The 26,679-nt window shown below is 42.3% G+C and overlaps 1 protein-coding gene across 1 annotated transcript in view; it reads left to right on the top strand.

Annotated features, from left to right (window-relative positions):
• The window catches only part of MTMR7 (myotubularin related protein 7), a 115,324-nt gene that overhangs the window by 51,628 nt on the left and 37,017 nt on the right, over positions 1-26,679 (top strand). The window contains exons 5-6 of the mRNA XM_033226081.1: positions 11,867-11,995; positions 20,374-20,508. Coding sequence (XP_033081972.1) covers positions 11,867-11,995; positions 20,374-20,508 — 264 coding nt within the window. The remainder of the gene's footprint in view (positions 1-11,866; positions 11,996-20,373; positions 20,509-26,679) is intronic.

The raw sequence follows: 26,679 nt of genomic DNA, 5'->3' as shown, positions 1-26,679 counted from the left end.
TCAACTAATATCTACCTGCACTCTAATTTTTAGACATTTAGATTGTCATTACTTATTACTATTTTAAATAATGGAGAACATCCTGGTAACTATACCTTTGCCCATATTTTAATTTTTTAAAAGATAGAATTTTAATGTAATTTTTTTGTCAAAACACCTACACAAAGTTTTGTACATGTTGTCAAAAATAATTGTGGAAAGCTTGCACCAATTTCTGTAAATTCTCAGTCATGAATGCTTGATTCCTTATACCCTCATCAGCAAAGAGTTAAAGTTTTTAAGAATCTTTTGATACCTTGATGGTGGGATGAGTGATTTCTTATTTTAATTTAATCTTTGTATCTTGATTTCTTGAGTTGTAGCTTTTTATATATTGATTGACAATTTGTATTTTATCTCCTGATAAATGACCGGTTACATATTTTGAATTCTGATTATTTTCTTGACCTTGTCACAGGGATTTTCTTGCGGTTCTTTTGTTTGTTTGTTTGTTTGTTTGTTTTAAAGAAACAGGGTTTCACTCTGTTACCCAGGCTAGAGTACCGTGCAGTATAGCTGACTACAGTCTCAAACTCTAGATCCCAAGCAGTCCTCCTGAGTAGCTAAGATTACAGGCACATGCTGCCATAATTGCTTACTTCTTCAAAAATTTTTTTTTTTTTTTTGAGGCGGTGTCTCGCTCTGTCGCCCGGACTGGAGTGCAGTGGCCGGATCTCAGCTCACTGCAAGCTCCGCCTCCCGGGTTCACGCCATTCTCCTGCCTCAGCCTCCCGAGCAGCTGGGACTACAGGCGCCCGCCACTTCGCCCGGCTAGTTTTTTGTATTTTTAGTAGAGACGGGGTTTCACCGTGTTAGCCAGGATGGTCTCGATCTCCTGACCTCGTGATCCGCCCGTCTCGGCCTCCCAAAGTGCTGGGATTACAGGCTTGAGCCACCGCGCCCGGCCTCTTCAAAATTTTTATAGGAACAAGTTCTCCCTATGTTGCCCAGGCTGGTCTTCAATTCCTGGGCTCAAGCAATCCTTCTGCCTTGGCCTCCCAAAGTGCTGTAATTGTGAGTCATCATGCCTGGTCTCATGAGGATTTGCTACATTGCTATATGGTACTTATAACAGTCAGTGAAATGATTGTACAGTAGTCCATCAAATGAATGTACTGTAAGGTACTAAAGTATTTCTTTATTAATACGCATTTAGGCCAGGCATGGTGGCTCATGCCTGTAATCCCAACAATTTGTGAAGCCACGACGAGAGGATTGCTTGAGCCCAGGAGTTTGAGAGCAGCCTGGACAACATAGGGAGAACCTCATTCCCACAAAAACATTTAAAAAAATTAGCTAGGCATGGAGGTGTGCACCTGTAGTCCCAGCTACCTGGGAGGCCAAGGCTGGAGGATTGCTTGAGCCTGGGAGGTTGAGGCAGCAGTGAGCCATGATTGCGCCATGCACTCTAGCTTGGGCAACAAAATACCTTGTCTCAAATTTTTAAAAAATGGCATTTAGATTATTCTTTTTTTTGCCACATGAATAATTCTTGATGTAGTATCTTTATGCATATAATTTCTCCCAATTTTTATTTTATAAGGAAAATCTTTCCAGAATCTACCAAAAGGCATAAAAGGCCTAGATTTTTAAAAAAATTTCAGGCAGATACGACATTGATGTTTTAGTTTTTGATCAGTATTTGTTAGTTTCTAGTCCCTTTTATTGCATTCAGAACACATGGCCTATGGAATTCATATCTGGGGAATGTTTTGAAGACTTACATCTTCATAAACCACAGTATTCTATTATTTTTTAATAAATATTTTGAGTCTGGAGAAAATGTGTATTCTCTATTTAGGCGTGAAATTTTCCTTTTATCTAAATTGAATTTCTTATTATTTTGGTCCCTTTGCTCAGCTGATTTCTGATAGAGGTATGTGAAAAAATTCCTGTTATGATTGTGATTGGACATTTTCTCCTTAAGTTCTAACATGTTTGCATTGTATATTTTAAAGTTAGACGGTTTAGTACGTAATGATTAAGGACATCTTAGTGTGTTCTTTTTGTCAGTTTCACATATCCCCTTTTCCTGTGAATTATTTAAACTTTTAATTCTATTTTTTTTTTAATTGAGATGGAGTCTCACTCTGTCGCCCAGGCTGGAGTGCAGTGGCGCAGTCTCGGCTCACTGCAAGCTCCTCCTCCCGGGTTCATGCCATTCTCCTGCCTCAGCCTCCCAAGTAGCTGGGACTACAGGCGCCCGCCACCACGCCCAGCTAATTTTTTGTATTTTTAGTAGAGATGGGGTTACACTGTGTTAGCCAGGATGATCTTGATCTCCTGACCTCGTGATCCGCCCGCCTCGGCCTCCCAAAGTGCTAGGATTAGAGGTGTGAGCCACTGTGGCTGCCTTTAATTCTATTTTATATGATTATATTTCCACTGTTTCTTTCTCTTTGTCAGAATTTGCTTGGTGGAGCTCTGTTTAACCTCTTCTTTTTAACCTTCCTATGTAAATGTTTTATCTTTTTAAGCTGAGTTTGGTTAGATTGTTTTTTACTCAACCTGAAAATCTTTTTTCTGTGGTGAAATACTATCTGTGATATTGTTCTAGATATCATGTATTGTGTGTTCTGTTAATTATGCTTTTTCCTTTTTCATGTCTATCACTGGATGGTTTTTCTCTGTATTTGCTTGTAATTATTTCAGAAGTATATATCCTATTGCTTTTCCTCCACTGTGTATCTTTCATTTAGAAAAAAAGTTACTTAAATCATCCCACAAAGTAGAGAAGGGAAAAAAGAAAAAAACGTTATTTGTTGATTATGGCGCACTTATGACGCACACAGGACTTTGAAGAATAATGGAGTGAACGCCTGGGACCTGTGTGCTGTATAAGAACGAACATCGCCAGTGCTAGTTAATTTCCCAGATATTCCTTCCAATTGTCTCTCGCTCCAGCATCAATGTCTGCAATTTGGCATTGCCATTCCCTTGCCTTTATTATAGCATTTCTACATTTCTAAATATAGGAAGTCCTCACTTAATGTCAGCAGGTTCTTGGAAACTGTGACTTTGAGTGAAACTATGTACAGCAGATCCTCAAATAACATCATTTTGCTCGACATCATTTTGTGATATCCATGAGGGAAAAAAGGTGTTGTTTTGTGTTCTTTTGCTTAAAGTTGCCATTGCCAACAGCCTGTGGGCATTGTTGAGCAAGGACTTACTGTAATAGTGTGTGGTATTGTTTTGCATGTTTTCATATTGTCTGTGCTTGGTCTGCGTATGCTGTATAGAGTTCTCTGAAACTTGGCTTTTCACTCAACATGGTAACATTTGTATTTGTGATCCGTTTCATTTGACAAATATGTACATAGTTACTACATGCCAGGTACTGTTCTAAAAACTTTATAAATATTAGCAAATATTAATTCTATGAATAGTATTATTATTATTTCTACTTTACAAATGGAGAAAGTATGACAGAGAGATTAAGTAATTGCCTAAGGCACAGAGAGATTAATAACTGTTGATACTGACAGCTCCAATTCCTTCATTCTTCACTAGTGGGTTGTATTCCGTTTCACAAATATACCATAGTTTTAAAAATTACTCATCCTTCCCTCTTTTTTTCTTTTATTTGGTGTATTTTGTTGTCACGAATAAAGCTGTTAAGTGGCTGTAGTGGCTGTATATGTCTTGTACTATATTGTGTTTCTACTTAGGAGTAGAGTTTATGAGCTAAAGAGTATATAGATTTGAATTTTACTAGATTCTGGAAAATTCTTTTCTAAAGTGTTTGCATGGACATATTGACTTGCTTGCAAGATATGAGTTCTCATTATTCCACAGACTCCCCAACAGTTGGTAGTGATGTGATATTTGCTGGTACTCTTCTTTGTTGACCCCACATTGCACTTCTGAGAATTTACTCTATGGATTTAATAGCGTACAGACACACTGATACCCAAGGTTATTTTATTTTATTTCATTTTATTTTATTTTGTTTAGTTTTATTGAGACAGGGCCTCGCTCTGTTGTCCAAGCTAGAGTACAGTGGGGTGATCTCAGCTCACTGTAACCTCTGCCTCCTGGATTCAAGCAGTTTTCCTGCCTCAGCCTCCCAAGTAGCTGGGATTACAGACGCCCACCACCACAACTGGCTAATGTTTGTATTATTAGTAGTATTTTTTGTAGAGATGGGGTTTCACCATGTTGGCCAGGTTGGTCTTGAACTCCTGACCTTGAGTGATCTGCCCGCCTCTGCCTCCGAAAATGTTGGGATTACAGGCGAGCCACCATGCCTGGCCCCCAAGGTTATGTTTTTGAAGCATTGTTTGTAATAGCAAATATTAGAAGAAACCCAAATATCTTTAATGGGGGTCAGCTAAATAATTTTTGCTCTATCCATGTGATTAAGTTAGTGTATCACCATTAAAGGAAATGTGGAAGATTCCTATGTGCTGATAAAGACTACTAAAATATATTGTTAGGTTAGAAAAAGCAAGGCACAATATGGTGAATATAGTATAATACCTTTTGGCTTAACAAAGGAGGGAGAATAAGAACACGTTTGCCCAAAAGTGATAACCTAGACTGGTGTTGGTAATGGGGTGGATAAGACACTAGGATGAAAATGGGATTTCTTCTGCTTCAGCACCACTGGATGCAATTTGGCATTGTTGTTCCTTTGCTTGTATTGATAGCATTTTATGCACCTTTTTGTATTGTTTCATTTATGTAACCATGTGGATTTATTAACGGATCTTAACTTTGAGCCAAACTGATTTGTATGAATTGGATCTTAATGTGGTTTTTGCACTGACCTGATCAGCTAGGGAGGTTGAGCTTGTATTTCTTGGCCATTCGTGTTGACTCTTCTATGAATTATCTACTGACATTTTTTCTCTTTTTTTTTTTTTCTATAAGATTATTTGTCTTTTTCTTGTTGATTTGTAGTTCTTTATATATTGTAGCCAATAATTTGTTATAGTTTATAGCTCTTGCAGATATCGTCTCTCAGGAGATTCTGATACACTGTTCCAGTGTCTTCAGAAGTTTTGAGTTGTCAGTCTTTCTTACTATGTTTTGTTTTTTAGCATACTTTTTTTTTTTTTTTTAATCCTGGTCTGTTTGCTAAACTTTGTCCCAATTTGACACTGTATAAATCCTACAATTACATTTTTACCGATTATGATTATTATGGCTTTATAATCTTGATGTCTTAAAAGTCAGTTCCTTTGACATAATTCCTCAGGATATCTTGAATTTATAGATTATTTGGACTAGAATGGACACTTTCATGATGCTGAATCTTCATAATTACACTTAAACAACCTTAGCGTTAATCATTATAAAGTATCGGGCTCATGTAATCAGACTAATTTGTTCGCATACTAAAGCTAACTTTTGCAGTGAATTTTTAGCCTTGAAATGAAAGAAAGGAAAATCCAAGTTGAGTAAAGAAAATTGGATACCCTTTTTGTTAATATGACATATCCTTGGGCAAGGAAGAAAGTGAGGCTGAACCACCTCTTGTGGAATAACGTCTCCTTGGAAATACAGGTTCTTCCTATTTTTGATGAGATTTCCTTCTAGAATTAGGGCATAAACATGACTCATATTCAGTCACTGAAGTCCTACATTGCACAGACTGCAAAACATGAGTTACTCAGCTTTTCTTTTCGGAAGCAACACACAGCAAAACAAAACTAACAAGGAACAAACTGTTTTGAAGCAGAAAAGGTAAAAACCTGGGGGATTTTCTGATTTTGCAAATGTCACTGAAATGGGGGGAAGATGATGTACCCTGACTTGTCACTAACTTAGCAAGAGAATAAAAGTTATCTTATTTCAGAAAATTTGTGACTGATAATCCGTGGAGGGAGAGACATCCAAATCCATTCCTTTTGCTTTTGACCTCATGGCTGAGAAAATGTTTACTTTTTCCTCCCTTATTTTTACAAGTTATCTTATTTCTTCTCACAAATGCTTTGAGGTTGGTGGGTCAGGAAGTGTCATTTGATGGAAAAGAAACAATTGCCCACGATGGAAATAACAGCAGACATAGAATACAAAAAACTTAGATTCTAGAACCAATTCTGCTATTTTCTTTAAGTGTGGCCTTGGGCAGGCTAATTATTATTATTATCTGTATCATCTTACTACCATCGCTATTTATAAGACACTTTCTTATGGTAGTCTAAGTCTCTAAGCTCAGATTTCTTTTTATACCTAACCCTTGAAATGGTCTTTATTTAAATAAACTAGTTGGTATTCATTGCTAGGTTAAAGTTTTAATCTATCTTGGAATAAAATATAAAATACAACCCAAACCAGTGATTTTATTAAAGCTCATTTATTTCAGTTATCCACAGCTGTATTTTATGTATCGTGCATTATTTTGTTTTGTTCACATATACGTCATTTTATCCTGTTCATAACCTCCTCCTTCTCCCTGTTCATCATAAATTCCTTGAAATAAATTTTAGCACTGAAATGTTTAAGAAGATTGTGGGCATAGGTATCTCTCAGTTTCTGACAACTCTTACCCCAAAGCTCTCAGTCGAGTGATTAGTCCTTGGAGGTCTGAGTGAAACTTTTGGATTGCATCTTAGATGGCTAGTAGACTGCAATGATACTGGAAGATTCTATCCAGGTTAACAAAGATCAGCTGTCCCGGGCGTGTGAAATCTTCAAGGCCAAAAACTTACTCATTTCTGCCCTTACAACTCAGAGTAATGCCTGGCATATAATAAGTACTCAGTAAAAGCTTGTCGAATAAGTGAAAGAATTCCCAAAAGATTCCTCTTGCCAGGACAGCACCAAGGGATGTGCGCACTCCAGGAAGGTCAATTAATTTAGTGGAGCACAAAGAAAATCCGTTTGCTTATTCATTTTAAAAAATGGTAAAATGATTAACTTACTAATCCACTTTCATTAACTAAGGCAGAGTCCATGTGAAGAAAATTCAGGAGAAAAACATTTTCCTTTCCTCTGAACTTCTCATATTCTCTCCGAATTTTGTCAGGTGGTTTTCCAAACCAGACGAAATCTTGAGAGGCAGACTGAGGTGTTTGAAAATTAGTGACATATGTTGCATCATTGTGTGCATTATTTATTGTCAGAATTTTGACTACAACTCTGTGAGCTTGTTGCAAAAATGACAGCAGTCAATGCTAAGATTGTTTTACTTTTTTCATTGTGATTAAAAAATGCATAACATAAAGTTTGCCATCTTAGTCATTTTTAAGGTATAGTTTAGGAGTGTTAAGTATATTGACATTGTTGTACTATAGATCTCTGGAACTTTGCATCTCCAGAACTGAAACTCTGCACCGGTTAAACAACTCCCCATTCCCACCTCCCACAGCCCCTGGCAACCATCATTCTACTTCTTGTTTCTATGAATTTGACTACTTTAGATTCCTCATATAAGTGGAATCATATAGTATTTTCTTTTTGTGACAGGCTTATGTCACTTAATATCCTCAAGGTTCATCTGTGTTAATGCACGTAATAGGATTTCCTTCCTTTTTTGGGCTGAATAGTATTTCATTGTATTGACATACCACATTTTGCTTATCCATTCATCACTTGATGGACATTTGGGTTGCTTCCATCTCTTGGCTATGAATAATGTGCTGTGAACATGGTTGTGCAACTATTTCCTTGAGATTCTGCTTTCAAGTCTTTTGGACATACATCCAGAAGTGGGATTGCTGAATCATGTAGGAATTGTATTTTTAAGTTTCTGAAGAGCCTCCATACTGTTTTCCATAGTGGCTGCATAATTTTATATCCCCACCCACAGTGCACTAGGGTTTCATTTTGTCTGCATGCTCACCAATACTTGTGTTACTATGTTTTCATTCTTTCATTTTTTAGTAGTGGCCATCCTAACAATTGTGAGTTAATATCTCGTTGTGGTTTGATTTTGATTTCCCTAAGATAACAATTTACTAATAGTTTCTCCCATTCTGTAGGTTGCTTTTTCACTTTTGATTGTGTCCTTTGATGTATAAAAGTATTTAAGTTTGATATAGTTCCATTTGTCTAGTATTTTGTTTCCTCTGCTTTTGCTGTCATACGTAAGAAATCAGTGCCAACTCCAGTATCATAAAGCTTGTCTCTTATGTTCTTTTCTAGGAGTTTAATACTTTTGGGTCTTACGTTTAGGTCTTTAGTCCATTTTGAGTTAATTTTTTTATGTAGTACAAGATATGGCCCATCTTTATTTTATTTTATTTTTGCACGTGGATATCCAGTTTTCCCAGTACCATTTGTTGAAGAGACTAACCTTTCCCCATTGAGTAGTCTTGGCACCCATGTTGAGGAACATTTGAACATATACATGAAGGTTTACTTCTGATTTCTCTATTCCATTGGCCTGTTAGTCTGTCTTTATTCCAGTACCACCCTGTTTGATTGCTGCAAAATAGATATGGCTTTGTACTATATTTTGAAATTATGAAGTGTAAGTCCTCTAACTTTGTTCTTTTTCAAAATTGTTTTTTGCTATTTGGGGTCCCTGGAGAATCCACATGAATTTTAGGATGAATTTTTCTACTTCTGCAAAAAATGCCATTGAGATTTTGAGAGGGATTGCCTTGTGTCTGTAGGTTGCTTTGCATAGAATGGACATCTTCACAGTATTAAATCTTCCAGTGCATGAACACAAGGTATCTTACCATTTACTTGTGTATTTAATTCCTTTCGGTGGTGTTTTATATTTTGAAAGTAGGATAGTTATGTTAATTTCCACTTGAGAGTGCTATCTACTTTGATGAAATCAGGACAAATATCCATGCTTCTAGCTTGGTAAGAGGTTGTATCTTCATGTGTTAACTGACACCCTGAATCTACTTTTCCCAAAGGCATTTTAGCTTCTTAGAGTTTTCCAAGCAAGTGTGCGTCAGAATGCCTTATAACTTAAGCTCTGACCCATGGAACTTTTTCCGCTAAACCCAGTGCTCCGGGGAAGCCAGAAATCCTCATAACTGGTATTGTGTTCTTAGAGGGGAGGCCTCCACCCCTGATGCAAGCCTGGCCACTGGTGACTGGGCGCAGGTTGTTGAGCTCTTGGTCCTGGCACATGCCAAGCCATCAAAGTCTACATGTCTCTACCCTGTAGAGAGCGAGCTCTGGTGCTCTTAGAGGTCAGGAGGTGGTGTTCCTTGCTTCTTTGTGAATCAAGAGGGCCATGAATTGGGGCCAAGGAGAGTGGGCTCTGGGAGTTGATTTTCTCTCTTTGATCTCATTCCAGCTATGGTGCACACAGGGCCATGATGCCAGTGCACTTAGGTGTTTATTTAGCCTTAGAAGGCCATAAAAGGGCCTGGCAGGAGCTCCTAAGTTCCCAGCTTACCTCTTGCTCTTTAAAGAGGCTGTGTGAAATAAGCATGTTGACAAATCTTGCATGTTGCTTACTCTTATTTAATCATGAAACTTTGCAATTCCTTAGTGTTGTTACAAGGAAGAATGTAGGTAATTTCCAACTTACTGAAAACCTACTTATTTCCTTTTAAAAACTGTTGTTTTAGGAAAATGTTGTTGGTCTGGTGCAATGACTACATGTCTCTTGAACCTCAGACAGACAGGTGTGGTCCATGTCATAGTGTTCTAGCTGGCTGACTTCATGGAGGTTCAGACACCAGATTGACATGGGGGAGGGAGTGCAGTGTTTTATGGCAGTACTCCCAGCTAAAGCTCTCTGGGTCCAAGTTGGTTGAGCCTTCTGTTCTTGGCAGATTTTCCTTCAGAGTGTCAGTGCCACAGCCCATGTTAAACTCTTTGGTAATCTTGTTTCCTAAAATGCCAGGTAGAACCCTGAAATTACACTTCGGGCCTGTGAACATCTCTTCTGTGGCCCTTTTATTTCCTGCTCTATGTTGTTCCCCGTTCTGGTAACAAAGACAGTGGAGGCCAGCAAGGGAGGCATCATCACAGAAGACTTTATAAGAGGCTTGGATTTCAGTTGTGGGTTTTCTTCTCTTTTTTTTTTTTTTTTTTTGAGACGGAGTCTTGCTCTGTCGCCCGGGCTGGAGTGCAGTGGCCGGATCTCAGCTCACTGCAAGCTCCGCCTCCCGAGCTTCTCCGCCATTCTCCTGCCTCAGCCTCCCGAGTAGCTGGGACTACAGGCGCCCGCCTAGTCGCCCAGCTAGTTTTTTGTATTCTTTAGTAGAGACGGGGTTTCACTGTATTCGCCAGGATGGTCTCGATCTCCTGACCTTGTGATCCACCTGTCTCGGCCTCCCAAAGTGCTGGGATTACAGGCTTGAGCCACCGCGCCCGGCCAGTTGTGGGTTTTCAATCCCTACAACCCCATTTTCCAGAGTGATAAAGGTGGGTTGAGATGGACACAGGACCTGCAGCTAAAGTATTTCCCCTTGATATGGGTGGCTGTGTCCCCACCCAAATCTCATCTTGAATGGTAGCTCCCATAATCCCGACATGTCATGGGAGGGACCTGGTAGGAGGTAATTGCCTCATGGGGACCGGTCTTGCCCATGCTGTTCTCATGATAGTGAATAAGTCTCACGAGATCTAATGGCTTTACAAAGGGCAGTTCCCCTGCACACGCTCTCTTGCCTGCCACTATGTAAGACGTGCCTCTGCTCCTCCACCTTTTGCCATGCTTGTGAGGCCTCCCAGCCATGTGGAACTGTGAGTCCATTAAACAATATAAATTACCCAGTCTTAGGTATTTCTTTATGATAGTATGAAAATGGACTAGTACATCCCTGCTGTTACACCTGCTTGAGGACTCCCTTGATATGCCTAGGAAGATGTTTGACATCCAGGAAGTAAAGAGGTGCTTGACATATCCCAGGAAACTGCCATGTGGGTGATCTTCACATTGCGAAAAGATTGATGGACTGATGTGAAAGCAAAATGTGTTGAGCAACAGTAGCCTCAACTGCTATCACTGTTGTTACCACTAACATTTGTTTTGGATTTAGTGGTTTATAAAGTGCTTTGCCATTGGTGTTACGGGATTTGATCCATCTGTCAACCCCATGAGATATTGTTGCTGCAGTATCACTTCTAGAGATGAGCGGACCACAGTGCACCATGTAGTTTAGCTTCCCCAGGGTCATGAAGTTGCTCAATCAGAGCCAGGTTCTAAACTGCTGATTTCTGGTTCTGAAATGCAAGATCCTTCCAAGGCACCATTCCACTGTGGTAATCACTTTCAGGTTTGTGTAGAAAGAGTACATCTATTCTTACCACTTATCACATCAACACATAAGAAACAAAAATCCAGCTGCTACATTGCGTGGTAATGTGCGGCACATTAGGAAATCTGCATGGACTGAAAGGTCAAGGAAGAAGCTTCCTGAAGGAGGTGGAACTTGGATTGGTCCTTGAAGAACAGATGGGATTTGGCAAGGTCGGGGGCAGGAGTGTCTGGGGGAGGCATCAGCTTGCGTGATGTGTCAGGGCCAGGAACGCACACTGGGCGTGTCAGAGCCACAGAGGTAACCTCCTGGCTTAACCAGTGTGCTGATGTTTTAGGAAAACTGTCTCCCGGGGTCATTCTTTCAACCAAATCCTGGCAGCTCAGGTTTTCTCAGCCAGGATGCAGAATTGCAGTTTGTCTCTTGTTGATGAAAAGAAGGCTTCATTGTCACTGGTCTTGCACAAAGAGCCCTTGGCGAGAGGGGACAGTGCACGGGGACAGAACACTAAGGGTATCTTGCATTCCTTCAGAATGATTACATGGAATCAGCAGCACTTCATTCCTCTGAAGTGGCTTTGACTTTCCTCGAAATAACCTCCTCTGTAACCTCCTATAAGCATGGTGAAGTGGAATTTCTGGGGGCAGTTCGCAGGGCATTACTAGATGGCCTAAAAATCCCTTTGTATTTTCTGGTGACAGGTTTGTGACTCTTACCCTACTGAACTGTACGTTCCCAAATCGGCCACGGCACACATCATAGTGGGGAGTTCCAAATTCCGGAGCAGACGGCGATTTCCTGTCCTTTCTTACTATTATAAAGATAACCACGTAAGTCTCGAGGCATGTTTTTGTTTTACGCTTTGCTTTTCTTGTTTTATCATAAGCAGGCATTTTCTAGCTGCCTTCTGCTGTGCGTGTGTGTGTGTTTGAATTCTTCAGAAGGTATGTGGATATTCCTGTGCATGGTATGACATGATACAACTATGCTAAGTCCTTATCTCGTGTAGCCCTCCCATGTTTGTTTGACAGTAACGTAATGATTCAGAAAAGGACTCAGTAGGTTCAGAAAATCCCTAAAGCTAATCATCCAAGTGAATACTGCCCTCTTCTAAGTGAGCACCTTGGGAGGCTCATTGCTTATTCAGTTCTGGAGATCTGTGGCAGGCCTATTTTAGAAAAGCCCCTGAAGTCCATTGCCCATTCTTTTTCTCTATTGCTTTTTTTTTTTTTTTTTTTGAGGCAGAGTCTCCCTCTGTTGCCCAGGCTGGAGTGCAGTGGTGCAGTCTCAGCTCACTGCAACCTCTGCTTCCCAGGTTCAAGCAATGCTCCTGCCTCAGCCTCCTGAGTAGCTGGGATTACAGGTACTTGCCAACGTGCCCAGCTAATTTTTGTGTGTGTGTTTTTGTATTTTTAGTCATTGAAGGGGTTTCACCGTGTTGGCCAGGCTGGTCTTGAACTCCTAACCACAGGTGACCTGGCCTGCCTCAGCCTCACAAAGTGGTGGGATTACAGGCATGTGCCACTGTGCATGGCCTTATGACCTGTTTTTACCTGTGTTCTTTTGAGTATCTTCAGTATAAGAAATCTTTGATTATAGAGAGCATGGGTTTTATTTTTTAAATATTATTTATAAAAGCCAGAATTGGGTTTGTCTGTAATAGGGACTCTAAGTAACAGTGGCTCTAATAGGATAGAAGTTTTTTTCTCTTGCATAAAATTCCCAGGGTGGGCAGTCCTGGCCTGGTAGCCTGGCCCCACCCCACTTAGCCTTCAGGTACTCAAGCTCCTTCTACCTTTCTCCTCTGCCATCCCCTGGACTTGGCTATGGCCTGCCTGGTGCAAGAGGTTGCTTCCGTACAGTCACCACCCACACATTGCAGGTGGCAGGTGACGGAGGGCTAATGGTGTGTGCCCAGCTTTTTGAGGGAGGCTTCCAGAAACTGCCACATGACACCTCCCTTTCGTCAGAACTGCACAGGGCAGGTATGACAGTACAGCGTTTTGGGTGGCCATTAAAACAGCTAAAACTTAGAGTTCCATTACTGTGGAGGATAGGAAAACAGATGTGGATGAGCAAGAATGCTCTTTACCACCCTTTTTAAAAGGTAGCAAAAAACCACCTTTAAAAAAGGTGGTTTAAAAAAACAAAATGTTATTTGGCTCTGACCAGGTGAGAGAGAAACTTTAGTTTTTAAGCTAGATAATACTGTTCTGGATTCAAAGCCGAGTGAGGCTGTAAACAAAGAGAGGGGAGCGTGCGAGTGTGGATCCACACGCCTGCACCTACAGCCAGCGGGGTAGAGCAGGGTCTCAGTCAGATTCTACAGGCTTCCAAAAATATCTTGAGCAATGCCAGCTTCATCAGAGTGAGCACATAGCCTTCTCTGTTGGCTACTTTGAAGGAAAATACTCATTTAGTGGTGAAAGTTCTGTGAATTGGTAGGATAAAAGTTATCTTCTTTTTAGTTGCATTCATTGCTCTTCTTCTTTTTCTAGCCCTGAATTAGGGTTAAAGTATTTTATTAATTCCAAATATATTTCAGCCTGCACAGAGCTGGAGCACTGGTTAGAGGCAAAGGAAGATGTAATTTTTTTTTTTTTTTTTTTTGAGACAAGGTCTCACTGTCACCCAGGCTGGAGTGCAGTGGCACGATCATAGCAAACTCTTGAGAGTTCAAGGGCTCCTTGTGTCTCATCCCCACAAGCAGTTAGAACTGTAGGTACATACCACCACACCTGCTAAGTTTAAAAAAATGTTTTTGTAGAGAAGGAAATTTTTTGTACAGGCAGGGTCTTGCTGTGTTGCCTGGGCTGGCTTTTGTAAATTTTATTTTATTTTACTATTTGAGACAAGGTCTCACTCTGTCTCCCAGGCTGGAGTGCCCTGGCACAATCTTGGCTTACTGAAGCCTTGACCTCCCCAGGCTCAAGTGATCTTCCCATCTCAGGCTCCCGAGTCACTGGGACCACGTGTGTGCCACCCTGCCCAGCTAATTTTTTTTTGCATTTTTTGTAGAGACAGGGAAAGCCATGTTGCCCAGGCTGGTCTCAAGCTCCTGTGCTCAAGTGATCTACCTGCCTCGGCCTCCCAAAGTCCTGGGATTACAGGCGTGAGCCACTGCGCCTGGCTTTTTTTTTTTTTTTTTTTTTTTTTTAGAATAAATAGAGATATGAAATTTCATGATGTTGCACTTGAAATTAGGATACTGGTAACATGCCCCCCCCCTTTTTTTTTTTTTTTGAGACGGAGTCTAGCTCTGTCGCCCAGGCTGGAGTGCAGTGGCGCGATCTCGGCTCACTGCAAGCTCCGCTTCCCGGGTTTACGCCATTCTCCTGCCTCAGCCTCCCGAGTAGCTGGGACTACAGGCGCCCGCCATCTCGCCCCGCTAGTTTTTTGTATTTTTTAGTAGAGACGGGGTTTCACCGTGTTAGCCAGGATTGTCTCGATCTCCTGACCTCGTGATCCACCCGTCTCGGCCTCCCAAAGTGCTGGGATTACAGGCTTGAGCCACCGCGCCCGGACAACATGCACTTTTTTTTTGTAGCGTGCATTGATTACAGAAGTAAGAGAGAAGACGAATCCAGGAGAGGGAGAAGGATCTTTTATTGTTGTTACAGAGGTGTTTTATTGTTGTCTGTAGAATATTTAAAAAGTGAGCACAGTGTGCCTAGCACCTCCCTTTTTATATTCTTGAGACAAGGGACCTTTTGCTTTTTGTCAGTGTGAGTAGTACCAGGATTAAATGTGTATTGTCTCAGAAAGGAGAGAATTTTTAGCAATTAGACCTCAGAGGCAGCTTCTTTCCCGGCTGACGTCAGACTCACATAGCTCCATGCCTGCTCCCGCAAGTGCTATTCTTGACTGAACCTCCAGGCCTGCAAATGAACTCACCCAGCATAGTTAGAGCTTATGGGTATTCATTTCCCATATTTAAGATTTTAAAGCAGAAACGACCTGAAGCTCTAGCTCTTCTTCCAAGGTACAGAACAGAGATGTGTTTCGAAGCAGTGCTGCGTGATCGGGTTACCCCAGGGAAGTCCTGAGTGAGCACACACTTGCCCATCCACTCTCCTACACCATGAACTGAAATCTGTTTTGCTGGTAGAATAATGATCCAATTTGTGTTTTGTAACAATATTTACATTTTAATATCAAGATTAATTATATAAATGCTTCTGATTTGACTAGGGCTTTTCCTAAAGGGAAATTTTATTACCAAAGGTGTGGATTTCTGTGCTTAATGGAAGACACTGAAACACCAGAGTAGTTATCTGTGCTGTCATTGCTCACGGATGGCCATATAGAAAACAGGCAGTCTCCCAGAAAAAGTGAACAGGTCCACATTCCATAAATTTGCTGATCTTTCCTTTTTCTCTTTGGTTATTTGAGATATTTTAGGCTGACGAGTATGTATTCCTACCCCAAAAGAATTTATGCTTATGAATAAGGTAACTACATTTTATAGTGAAGATACTGTTTCCTGTGTATGTGACCAAAGGGACGCTTCTGAGTGTGGTGGTGAGATGACGTGCCTAATGTTGGGCACTGGGAATTGACTAGATTAGGAGAAGCTTGAAGTTTACATGATTTTATGAACCTGAAGTTCTGTTTGATATAAAGGCCCCTGCTGAGGGTCCATCTTTCCCTTTGTATCAGCTGTTACCATACATAGTGTTAGGTTGTTGCAAAAGTAATTGCAGTTTTTGCCTTTATTTTTAGTGGATATGATCACATTCTTTCACTCCCGTGGTGAGGCAGGGATTCCTGCTCTAGGTTATAGGGACAGCCAGACACAGCACTTGACAGTGGCCAGGTGAGATGAACAGCAGTTTTACTGGTCACATATACTCACTGCCAAGGGGAGGAGGCCACCACAGCCCATGAAGGGGCACATGAGGTTGCACTGAGGAGCAGAGTGACAGCCAGGGGCTGTGAGAGGCAGGCTGTGTAGTGTCAGGGGCGTGGGGTCACCCTTGGTTCCTGCAGGAGGATGCGATTAGCTTGTGTGCATCGTTCCATGGCTGGCGGGGAACTGAAACCTGCTACCAAGGTACGGGCAGGAGCCGCACCTGGTCTGCTGGATAAGAATTGTTTCACTCAAGAACCTTACCTGCAGGAGCAGAGCATGGCAGGGAACTTGCAGTGAAGCCATTTGAGACCCTCTCACTTTTACCATATGTCGGAGCAACCCGTAATACTAATTTCAGGCCTTACCGCGCCGGTTATGTAGAGCCATGTGGGCTCCCTTTGAATGTCCGGCTATTAACAGCTTTACGGATCATGGTTAGAGATGCTTAGTCATGTGTGTTCAGAATTCTGTGTATCTTTCTATGATCGTTCTTAGAATTGCTATATCCTTTGTTTTTTATTATGTTACGATTTTTTTTTTTTTTTTAAGTTTTGCTTTCACATGGTGCGCAGCATGGTCTCCCAAATTTATAATACGCATTTCTAGGAAACAAAACTCTAGAAGATTTCCAGTGAGGCAACTTTCCTTAGGAAAAATACAGACCTTTTTGGTCTCTTTTTATACTGAATGCTTATGGAAACTTCCTATGTGTTAGGCACAGTGCCAGGAGTTTTACAGTGTTATGCCCCTTATCACACCCTGTAGTCTTCATATTTGACCCATTTTATAGATGAGAAAACTGAGGATCAGAGAAGACACATAAATTACCCAAGATCATACAATGAGTGAGAGCACAACTGGGACTGAAAGCCAGGTCTTCATGCTGCATCTTTCTGTTTTGGGATGGAGTCTCGCTCTGTCATCCAGGCTGGAGTGCAGTGGCGTGATCTCAGCTCACTGCAGCCTCGACCTCCCAGGTTCAAGCGATTCTCCTGCCTCAGCCTCCCAAGCAGCTGGGATTACAGGCGTGCACCACCATGTCTGGCTAATTTTTGTATTTTCAGTAGAGATGGGTTTCACCATGTTGGCCAGGCTCGTCTTGAACTGCTGACCTCCGGTGATTCACCTGCCTCGGCCTCTAGAAGTGATGGGATTACAGGCCTGAGCCACTGCACCTGGCTTGATGCTGTATCTTAATGTTGTATTGTGCTGCCTGACCTATTTCCCCCCATCCGGGCTTATATTACTTTGTTAAGAATTCAGAATCAGGAAATACTCTGGATTCAAATCTTGGCTTCCCTATTTATTAACTGTGTGACCTTGAGTATGTTACTTAACCTCTCCGTGCCTTGGTAACTTCATGTATAAAGTGGAGCAAATAATAGGTCTTATTGTATATGATAATTAGGCTAATTAAATAAAAATATGCAAAGTTCTTATAATAGTGCCTATCATATAAACACTCTAAAGCAGTAGTAAGCCATCAAAAATGTTGACTATTTTAATCATCAGTAGCATTGTAAATGAGTGCTATCCTTTACGGTTTGCATCTGAAGAGTGTTTAATCTGTGCTCCAACATCAGTAAGAAGTGCTGCCAAGTAATAGTAATACTCTTTGGATAATCTGTCTAGGGTGTGTATAGGTGCACAAAAGCATTGAGACTACTTACCGTTTTGCACAAAATTGAAAACCACGTTAGCAATTACTGAGTCAATGAAAAATTCCATTTAGAGCATATCTTTGTTAAGAAAATCTAACTACAAAATATCAAAAGTGTAGTCTGTCTAATATGTGTGTTTCAATTAATCGACCACATTCCATAGTATAACAGTTCCAATATAGTTCCTTATTTAAAACTAGCTGTTCTAAACCAGAAGATAATTTGAAATAGTTGTCGTCCCTAAATTGCTTCATTTCATAATTGGTGTCTCACTACTTTAGTGAGTTTTGGTGTGTGTGTTCTCAGATTCTCACCATTGCAATATGTTGCCATCCCCATCTAACCCTTCTGATGGAATCTAAGATTGTCTGATGGCAGCTGTCCTTAACTAATATTTCTTTCTTTTTCTTTCTTTCTTTCTTTCTCTCTTTTTTATTTTTTTATTTTAATTTTTGAGATGAAGTTTCACTGTCGCCTAGGCTGGAGTGCAGTGGTGCGATCTCAGCGCACTGCAAACTCCACCTCTCGGGTTCAAGCGATTCCCCTGCCTCAGCCTGCTGGGTAGCTGGGATTGCGTGTGTGCACCACCACGCCCAGCTAATGTTTGTATTTTTAGTAGCGACAGGGTTTCACCATGTTGGCCAGGCTGGTCTCGAACTCCTGCCCTCAAGTTATCTGCCCGCCTCGGCCTCCCAAAGTGCTGGGATTACAGGTGTGAGCCACCACACCGGGCCAACTAATATTTCTTTAACCTGGATAAAGTATCATCTAAAGCCAACTCAGAATTATTCTCTTTCCAGGCAGAATTCCCTCTGAGCAGGTGGCAGACCCTGACCCCTTAAAGATCAAAGCAAACAGGATCCCCGTGAAAGCCATGTGTGTCATTTGCTTTCTGGTCCTCGGACATAGCTTGCCTTCTGCTCGCCACGTCCCTCTTGATCCCCACCTTCACTTCCCCTTGCTCCTGGCCTCGCCGTTGCTTGCTGTTCTGTCTGCCGTGCTCACACCCTCATCTTTTTCTCCTCCCCACCAGTCAGGAGTGAGCCACCCTGGAGTGACTCTACTGCTTCTTTGCTTTGCTTCCCACTCCCACACCTTGTCCCCCTGAATTCTGAACCTGGCTGTAGGCTTCAGGCTTCCTTTAATCCGCTGAGTGATTGTCCGTCTCTGCAGAATGGTGCTGGCGCCCTCAGACACTGGCCCTGTGATATGTCCAGCCATTCTGTGGTTCTCCAGCTTCAGAGCTAGTGAGAAATGTCCCCACCTTTTCCAACAAGGAGCACCCAAGCCCTTTGGAGAGATCCAAACCCATGTTAAGTTGTCCTGGGTTGGGCTTTAAAGACAATTCAGCTATGGTTGGACTAAGAGTTGGGGTGCCCCTTCACGGATGGAACCCTGCAGTGCAAGCACCCTGAAGAGGCTGTGACGTGACAGGACTATTTGCAGTGAAACTTTCCCCTCCGTATTATCCTGCGTGGAGGGGTTCTGTCACTGCCTGCATTCTTTCACACTGTGGACTTACAGTCTCAGTGTAGATGCTTTGAGACATTCATGCATTTTATTGGGTGCTTTGTGTTTAATTTACATGTTAAAACCTAGATTTGGCCGGGCGTGGTGGCTCACACCTGTAATCCCAGCACCTTGGGAGGCCGAGGTGGGTGGATCACAAAGTTAGAAGATCAAGACCATCCTGGTTAACACGGTGAAACCCCGTCTCTACTAAAAATACAAAAAATTAGCTGGGCGCGGTGGCGGGCGCCTGTAGTCCCAGCCACTCGGGAGGCTGAGGCAGGAGAATGGCGTAAACCCGGGAGGCGGAGCTTGCAGTGAGCCGAGATCACGCCACTGCACTCCAGCCTGGGTGACAGAGCGAGACTCCGTCTCAAAAAAAAAAAAAAAAAAACACCACCTAGATCCGTAAAAGTACTTTGCCACAAAAGCCTAAGTTTTATAGCTGCAAGGTCATATTTGTACCACCTATTCATAACTGAGGGAAATGTTTCTGCTCTTCTGGATACCATCTGACAGTGCAATATACTCTTCAGAATTGCAGGGTAGGGGACTTGAGGCAGAGAATGCAGATTGATTCCAAAAAAAATCCCCGTCATTCTAAATAGACTTGAGTCAGCATAGGTATGTACCTGCTGTCCTTCAGTATCAAACCTAGAAGCAACGTGGGCTCTCGTCACCGTGAAAGTTTCCTGTTTAGAAGTAGAATTGGTTTTTGGTATTTGTGATGTTTCTAGATGGGCACACAAAAAAAAAGGTTGGAAAGCATTAAGAAATAATTTTTATTCTACTGATCTTGCCATTAATAGTATCCTGTACATTTGAGGAGAATGGTTATTTATTTTGTATTTCTTCTTTCAGCAGGAAAATGAAACAATACCAGTGAAAAGGAAAGCAGGTTATTTAAATGGTTTTGAATGTCATAACTTAGATCCTATCTAAACATCTCTACACATTCCTAATATTTTGCACAGAGAGGCCCTTTGTATTGTTTGCCCATTAGTGGTTTCTTTGACTTGAATTAAAAATAAACAACGCTTGATTTCCAGAAAGCTGTATCACATTTTCATAAGCTAAGGCGGACTATCAGTGAGCCAAGGGCTCTTTGTTCTGGAGACACACATAGAGTGTCTCTCATGGGTACAGTTACCTGATGGTGCTGTGTTGCTGTGACCTCTCCACCTAGGCCTCCATCTGCCGGAGCAGCCAGCCCCTGTCCGGCTTCAGTGCTCGGTGCCTAGAGGATGAGCAGATGCTCCAGGCCATTAGGAAAGCCAATCCAGGAAGTGACTTCGTTTATGTCGTTGACACCCGGCCTAAAGTAAGTGTCACCACTGCGATGCATGTCTTTGCGCCTGAGTTGTGGAACTGGAGACAGGCAAAAGCTAGCTGACTGCCATCTCTTGTGCAGAGGAGCGGTTCCTCTTGGCGTAGTTAGTGTCTGGGCACCCTGCTGACTGCTTCCTGGAGGTCTAGTGCTCCTGCAGCCTCTGATATGCAAGTCCATTTGATATTTCTCCTGCCCCTAGCATTGTGCTGGGCACACAGGGGCACCCCAGTGAATGTGGCTTCATTTTGGAGACTGTGCTCCTAAGTATACCATGTTAGTAATTGGTTTCTTTGTAAAACAACCCTTTCTGCTCTGACAATACAATTCAGTTCGGAGCTCCAGCAGTTCAATTGTTGCAAAGTACTCATCTATTATTTTTCAAATTCAACTTGTAGTAATTTATACATATGACTTGGAAAGATTTCTAAAAGAAAAGGTAAATTTAAAAATGTATTTTTTTCATAAAAAGTTCCAGGTGTGTAAAAGGTGGGTGTAGAAAAAGATCTGAAAGGTTAAACTCTGAACTTGTAAAATTCCACGGAGAAGGGAGTAGGATTTGGGGAGGTAGAAGGCTTTCTACTTGTTGATTGTTAGAAAATTATTATTTTACAATTACATATGTATTAATATATTAATTTTCTAATTTAAGAAAACCAATAGGAAATAATAGATCTAGACATAAAGGGGTGACCCACACCTCCTATTCAGCCTTTTTTTTTTTTTTTTTGTTAAGGAGAATCAGTGTTAAGTCCGGTAAAATTTCTAGTTTTTCTCCTTAGACCCAAGTCTTCTAAAACTCATCAACAAGTGAAGTCCCCAGAGGGATGGACACAAAATCACCTACAAGTGCATTGACTACAGTGGACAGAGTGAGATGACAGAATGAAACGTCCCTTAGTCAGCTTGTTTGGCATTGCACTTTTCTAGCCAGTAATGAAAATGTGCCTGGACCTATGACTGAGGAGAAATATGAACGTCCAGTTCTTTCTCCTCATATGGTAAGCGGAGGAGTCCAGGATGTCCTGTTAAGCAACAAGAGTGGGATAGGGAAATTATGTTTAATGTAATCCCATTAAAAAAAATTGGGGCTGGGCGCGATGGCTCACACCTGTAATCCCAGCACTTTGGGAGGCCAGGGCAGTTGGATCACCTGAGGTTGCGAGTTTGAGACCAGCCTGACCAACATGGTAAAACCTCGTCTCTACTAAAAATACAAAAATCAGCTGGGTGTGGTGGTGCATGCCTGTAATCCTAGCTATTGGGGAGGCTGAGGCAGGAGAATTTGCTTGAACCCGGGAGACAGAGGTTATGGTGAGCTGAGATCGTGCCATTGCACTCCAGCTTGGGCAACAAGAGCGAAACTCCATCTCAAAAAAAAAAAAAAAAAAAAATTGGGAGAATGTATACAACACTGCTTACTGTGGTTTTTCCTGTGGGGTGAGAAGTTCATTTTAAGAAACTTTTCACTTCCTAAGTTAGAGTTTGAAATTTGTTTTCAATATAGAAAAGGTACAAGAGCATAAGGACCTTAAATTTAGTTAAACATAGAGTTACCATATGAATCAGCATCTCCTTCCTAGGTATATAACCAAGAGAAATGAAAACTTATGTCCACATAAAAACTTGTATGTGAATATTTGTTCATTATTAGTGATAGCCTAAAATGTAAATAACCAAATGTTCATCAATGGAGAATAGATTTATAAAATATGGTATGTCCATTCAATGGAATATTATTCAGCTATAAAAAGGAATGGACTATGGATATATACTGCAACATGGACGAATTTCGAAAGTGCTATACTAAGAGGAAGAAGTCGGTCACAAAGGAATCATGAAATGCTTTAAACAGGCAAATTCAGAGCTACTGAAAGTAAACTGATGGTTGCCTAGGGCTGTGAGAAGGGAGAGAAATGGTGGGTAGTGGATTTCTCTTTGGGGTAATGGAAATGTTCTAAAAATGAGATCATGGTGATGGTTGCACAACTCTATGGCTATAACAAACACCATTGAGTCATATGCTTTAAATGGGTGAATGGTATGACATGTGGATTACATGTCAGTGAAGGTATTTAAAAAAGAACATAGGAACTAAATGTTACAACAGGAAGGGTAAAATAGAACCAGCAGCTCACATCATTTAAAAGTGTACACCATTGGGAAGAGGTAATTATAGACACGGTCTACACTCATTGGTGATACGAGAAATCATGAGAACTGAAGCGTATCCTTTGTGTGGATACTCAGGCCTTGGTGATTTTCACAGATTCTCTGAACCTCATGTCACCAAGTGTTATGATTTGTGTCCAGGATAATAGAATGTGATGTTTTCCTAGAATGAGATCAGTGCCCTACTCCTCCCCTCACCTCAGAACCATCCTGTCTTCTTCTGAGCAAAGCACACAGCGGGAGAGATGTGTGTGGAGTAGTGAGGATGGAGTTCCTGCTCACGGGTGCCAGATGAGCGAATCATTCACGGAGATGAGTGATGAAACAGACATCACAGCTAGATCACACTCACATTCTACTAGATTATAAGTAACGGATCCCTTCCTTTTAGATTCTTAGAGCATGACACACAGATAAAAGTTTCAAACTGGGGAGGAAAAAAAAAAAAAAGCTCCTTTGCTGGAAGATTTTCACTGAAACATGCCAGAAAATCTGTGGCTTTTACTGTTCTCTTTCAATTTGTGTCTTTCTCTCTGGCTCATTGTGTTGGAACCCTTCCTTCTAATGTGACTGCCTTCCCACCTCTTCTTTGTACCCTTTGTTTAAGCAAGGTGGGGCGTTGTGAATCTCCTGATAGTTACAGATGATTTAATGATTAGCCGCTTAGATATACTGAAGACAAGATAAGAAAAGGAAGAGAAAAGACGGGGCTCTACCGAGGAGCGATTGGGAAGCCTGTTTCTTATCCTGTTTTTTTTTCAGATTTAAATAAAGCCAGACAGATTCACCTACTAATTTTAGGAGCAGTGATCCAGATATGTACTGTGTTGTGTAAACCTTCTAGGAAACGTGGCAGCTGTAGAGCCAGGCATATTCCAGATTTAAAATAAATTAATCCAAAGGATTTGATTCGAAGGATATATTTAGTGCTAAGTGTGTTTACTCTCCGCGATGAGTTTGACACTGATCCATTAAAGAAAAGTGGGGCTTCATACAAGCCGTGCCCTCTTCTCATGTTTATCCATGCACGTATACTTCACGTGAGTTTTAAACTGTTTGCTTAGAGCTTTTATTCTTTTAAAGACTGTGTTTGTTGATTTTTGTTCCAGAGTGTGTTAGGCCTCCTTGGTAGCCAGGAGACTGAGTTTGCTCTAGAAGGTGTGGACCATGGCAAGCAGGCACTTCTCAGGTTTGCTCACAGGTTCCGTTAAAAAGAAAAAAGATGAGGAGGTGACCTGGATCGTTCTTGGCCTTTGAGCAAGGCTAGCCCCACATGGGAACTTCCAGAGCTGCCTGTTCAGATGAAAGCCTCTGAACTGCTTGTGGACATTAAGATTTGGGGAGACACCAGCCCGGGCAACATAGGGAGATCCCCATCTCTACAAAAACCAGAAAAAGAATAGCTGGCCGGGCGCGGTGGCTCAAGCCTGTAATCCCAGCACTTTGGGAGGCCGAGACGGGCGGATCACGAGGTCAGGAGATCGAGACCATCCTGGCTAATACGGTGAAACCCCGTCTCTACTAAAAATACAAAAACTAGCCGGGCGAGGTGGCGGGCGCCTGTAGTCCCAGCTACTCGGGAGGCTGAGGCAGGAGAATGGCGGAAACCCGGGAGGCGGAGCTTGCAGTGAGCTGAGATCCGGCCACTGCACTCCAGTCCGGGCGACAGAGCGAGACTCCGCCTCAAAAAAAAAAAAAAAAAAAAAAAGAATAGCTGGATGTGGTGGCAGGGGCCTGTAGTCCCAGCTGCTTGGGAGGCTGAGGTGGGAGGACTGCTTAAGCCCAGGAGTGGGAGTTTGCACTGACCTGTGATTGTGCCACTGCACTCCAGCTTGGGGAACAGAGCGAGAGACCCTGTCTTGAAAGAAAAAGAAAAAATTGGGAGACAAAGTCAGTGAAGTCTTCGAGCATGTATTGAATGCCGATTCAAAAAAAAAAGTATGCTCTGCAGGGCACATATTACTGCTAGGGTCTGGTGCTTTGAGAACATATGAAAGTGTTGATGCAGTATTCGTTGAATTTTCAAATGAGGGCTAACTCATTTTATTGCATCCTTGTTCATTACTTTATCATTAATTTGTTCTGGGACTTTGCTGAGCTTGTAAAAATGCCAGGCACTTTCTTTTTTTTCTCTTTTTTTCTTTTCTTTTTTTTTTTTTTGAGACAGTTTTACTTTCACCCAGGCTGGAGTGTAGTGGCATGATCTCGGATCACTGCAACCTTCACCTCCCAGGTTCAAGCAATTCTCCTGCCTCAGCCTCCCTAGTAGCTGAGATTACAGGCACCCGCCACACGCCCGGCTAATTTTTTTGTATTTTTAGTAGAGACGGGGTTTCACCATGTTGGTCAGGCTGGTCTCTAAACTCCTGACTTCAGGTGATCTGCCCGTCTGGGCCTCCCAAAGTGCTAGGATTACAGGCGTGAGCCACGGCGCCCGGCCAAGGCACTTTCTCATTTAGTTCTTTCAAGAATCCTGGCAAGTTAGGAGGGTTTTGTTTTGTTTTGTTTCTTTTCATGGATAAGGGCTAGAACTTCAAGAGGTTCAGTAATTTGCCCAGGGTCTCACAGTTCAGGGCAGAACCCAGATTCACATCCAGGCTTATCCAACCCCAGAACCCACGCTTGCTCCGTTTGACCCAAGGTGTTTTTTCTGTTTACGAAAATTCTCCAGCAGAGCCTCATTACCATGTGGAGGCTCTGTGGGGGTTACCACCTGTGAGCACACACCTGATGAGGCCGGAGAAACCCCCAACAGCTCCTCTGACGCAGCCAGGGCCAGCGGAGGGGGTGCTGAGGCAGGAAGAGAAGGCACTTGCCTCCGTGACGCCCAGCCTTTTGTGCTTGCTTCTTCTCCAGAGACTGCGCTGTGGTTCTGCCCCCTGATTTCACCAGGTCAGTGAGTTTTTAGTTGTGTAACAGGATGTCACGTGGGATGTTTTTCTTTTTCTCTGGAATTAGTGAGTAGGTGGTTCTTACTTGCTGAGTCCTGGGAGGGGTCAGTGGTAGAGATGAGGGTGCCTGAGAGAGGGGAATCTGGGGTCTCACACTTGCTAATGGCCATGATGGCAGCAACCAGAGTGAAGAGAACTGGGGTGAGGGCAGTGTCCAGTGGCCGTGGAGCAGTCTGTGCTCCCTTCTTTTGGCAGGGCAAGAGTGGAGAAATTTTCTGTGGATCAAGTGGACCCTGAGGAAGGAAGTTGAGCATGAGCCATCTTGCTTCAACATTCTTAAAAGGGCTCAGCCACCAGGTATCTTCAGCTCTGGGTGACTTGGGGTGGGTATGCTGGTGAGGGAAGTTGAGCGGACTGGAATAGGATCAAGCCAAGGTGGATCTCCCATGTCAGTGAGATGTGTACTCTCCACCTCCAAAAACCTGCATCTGTACCTTGGGAGATTCAGCACTTGGACACTGTGCCAGAGAGGGAGGTGGTGACCAACTCATGTCAGCCGATGAAGAGAATTGCAACCCTGCCTAGCTTTCTAAAGAGAAATTTACCTCTTCTCTTATCTCTTCTCTGCATCCATCCTCCCAGTACACAGATAGAGCCTACAAGAAAGACGAGAGGGAGGGAGGGCCGGAACAAACCCCTCACCAGTCCAAACAGCCTGTAAGGCGGTGGGGGGAGGAGCTAATTTTGCATCATACACGGGACTGGAATTCTAAGTTAGGCTGGATGGAGGTTTTCTATCTGAATAGAAACCTGATGTTATTAAATCTGCCCAAGAGGTCCTTAGCAGGTAGAAAGGAGGATTTTGACTAGCACAGTTGTAGAGAATAGTTGCAAGGAATAAAATCAACTCACAAGTTTGTATTTGCACCACAAGTGAAGTTTCTTCCTTTAACCAGTTATATAGGAGGGAGAGAGAAAGACCATCATTTGACAACCTGTGTTAGGGCAAGACCAAGTCCCCCTCCTGCCAAGATCAGCTTTTATGGTCATTTCCCAACCATGTCAGCCTAGGCACTGTCATTATTCAGGCATAAAATGTAGC

The sequence above is a fragment of the Trachypithecus francoisi genome, unplaced genomic scaffold (assembly GCF_009764315.1).
Source record: "Trachypithecus francoisi isolate TF-2019V2 unplaced genomic scaffold, Tfra_2.0 Contig01440, whole genome shotgun sequence".
Classification (NCBI taxonomy): domain Eukaryota; kingdom Metazoa; phylum Chordata; class Mammalia; order Primates; family Cercopithecidae; genus Trachypithecus; species Trachypithecus francoisi.
This window is presented reverse-complemented; position numbering and strand designations above follow the sequence as displayed.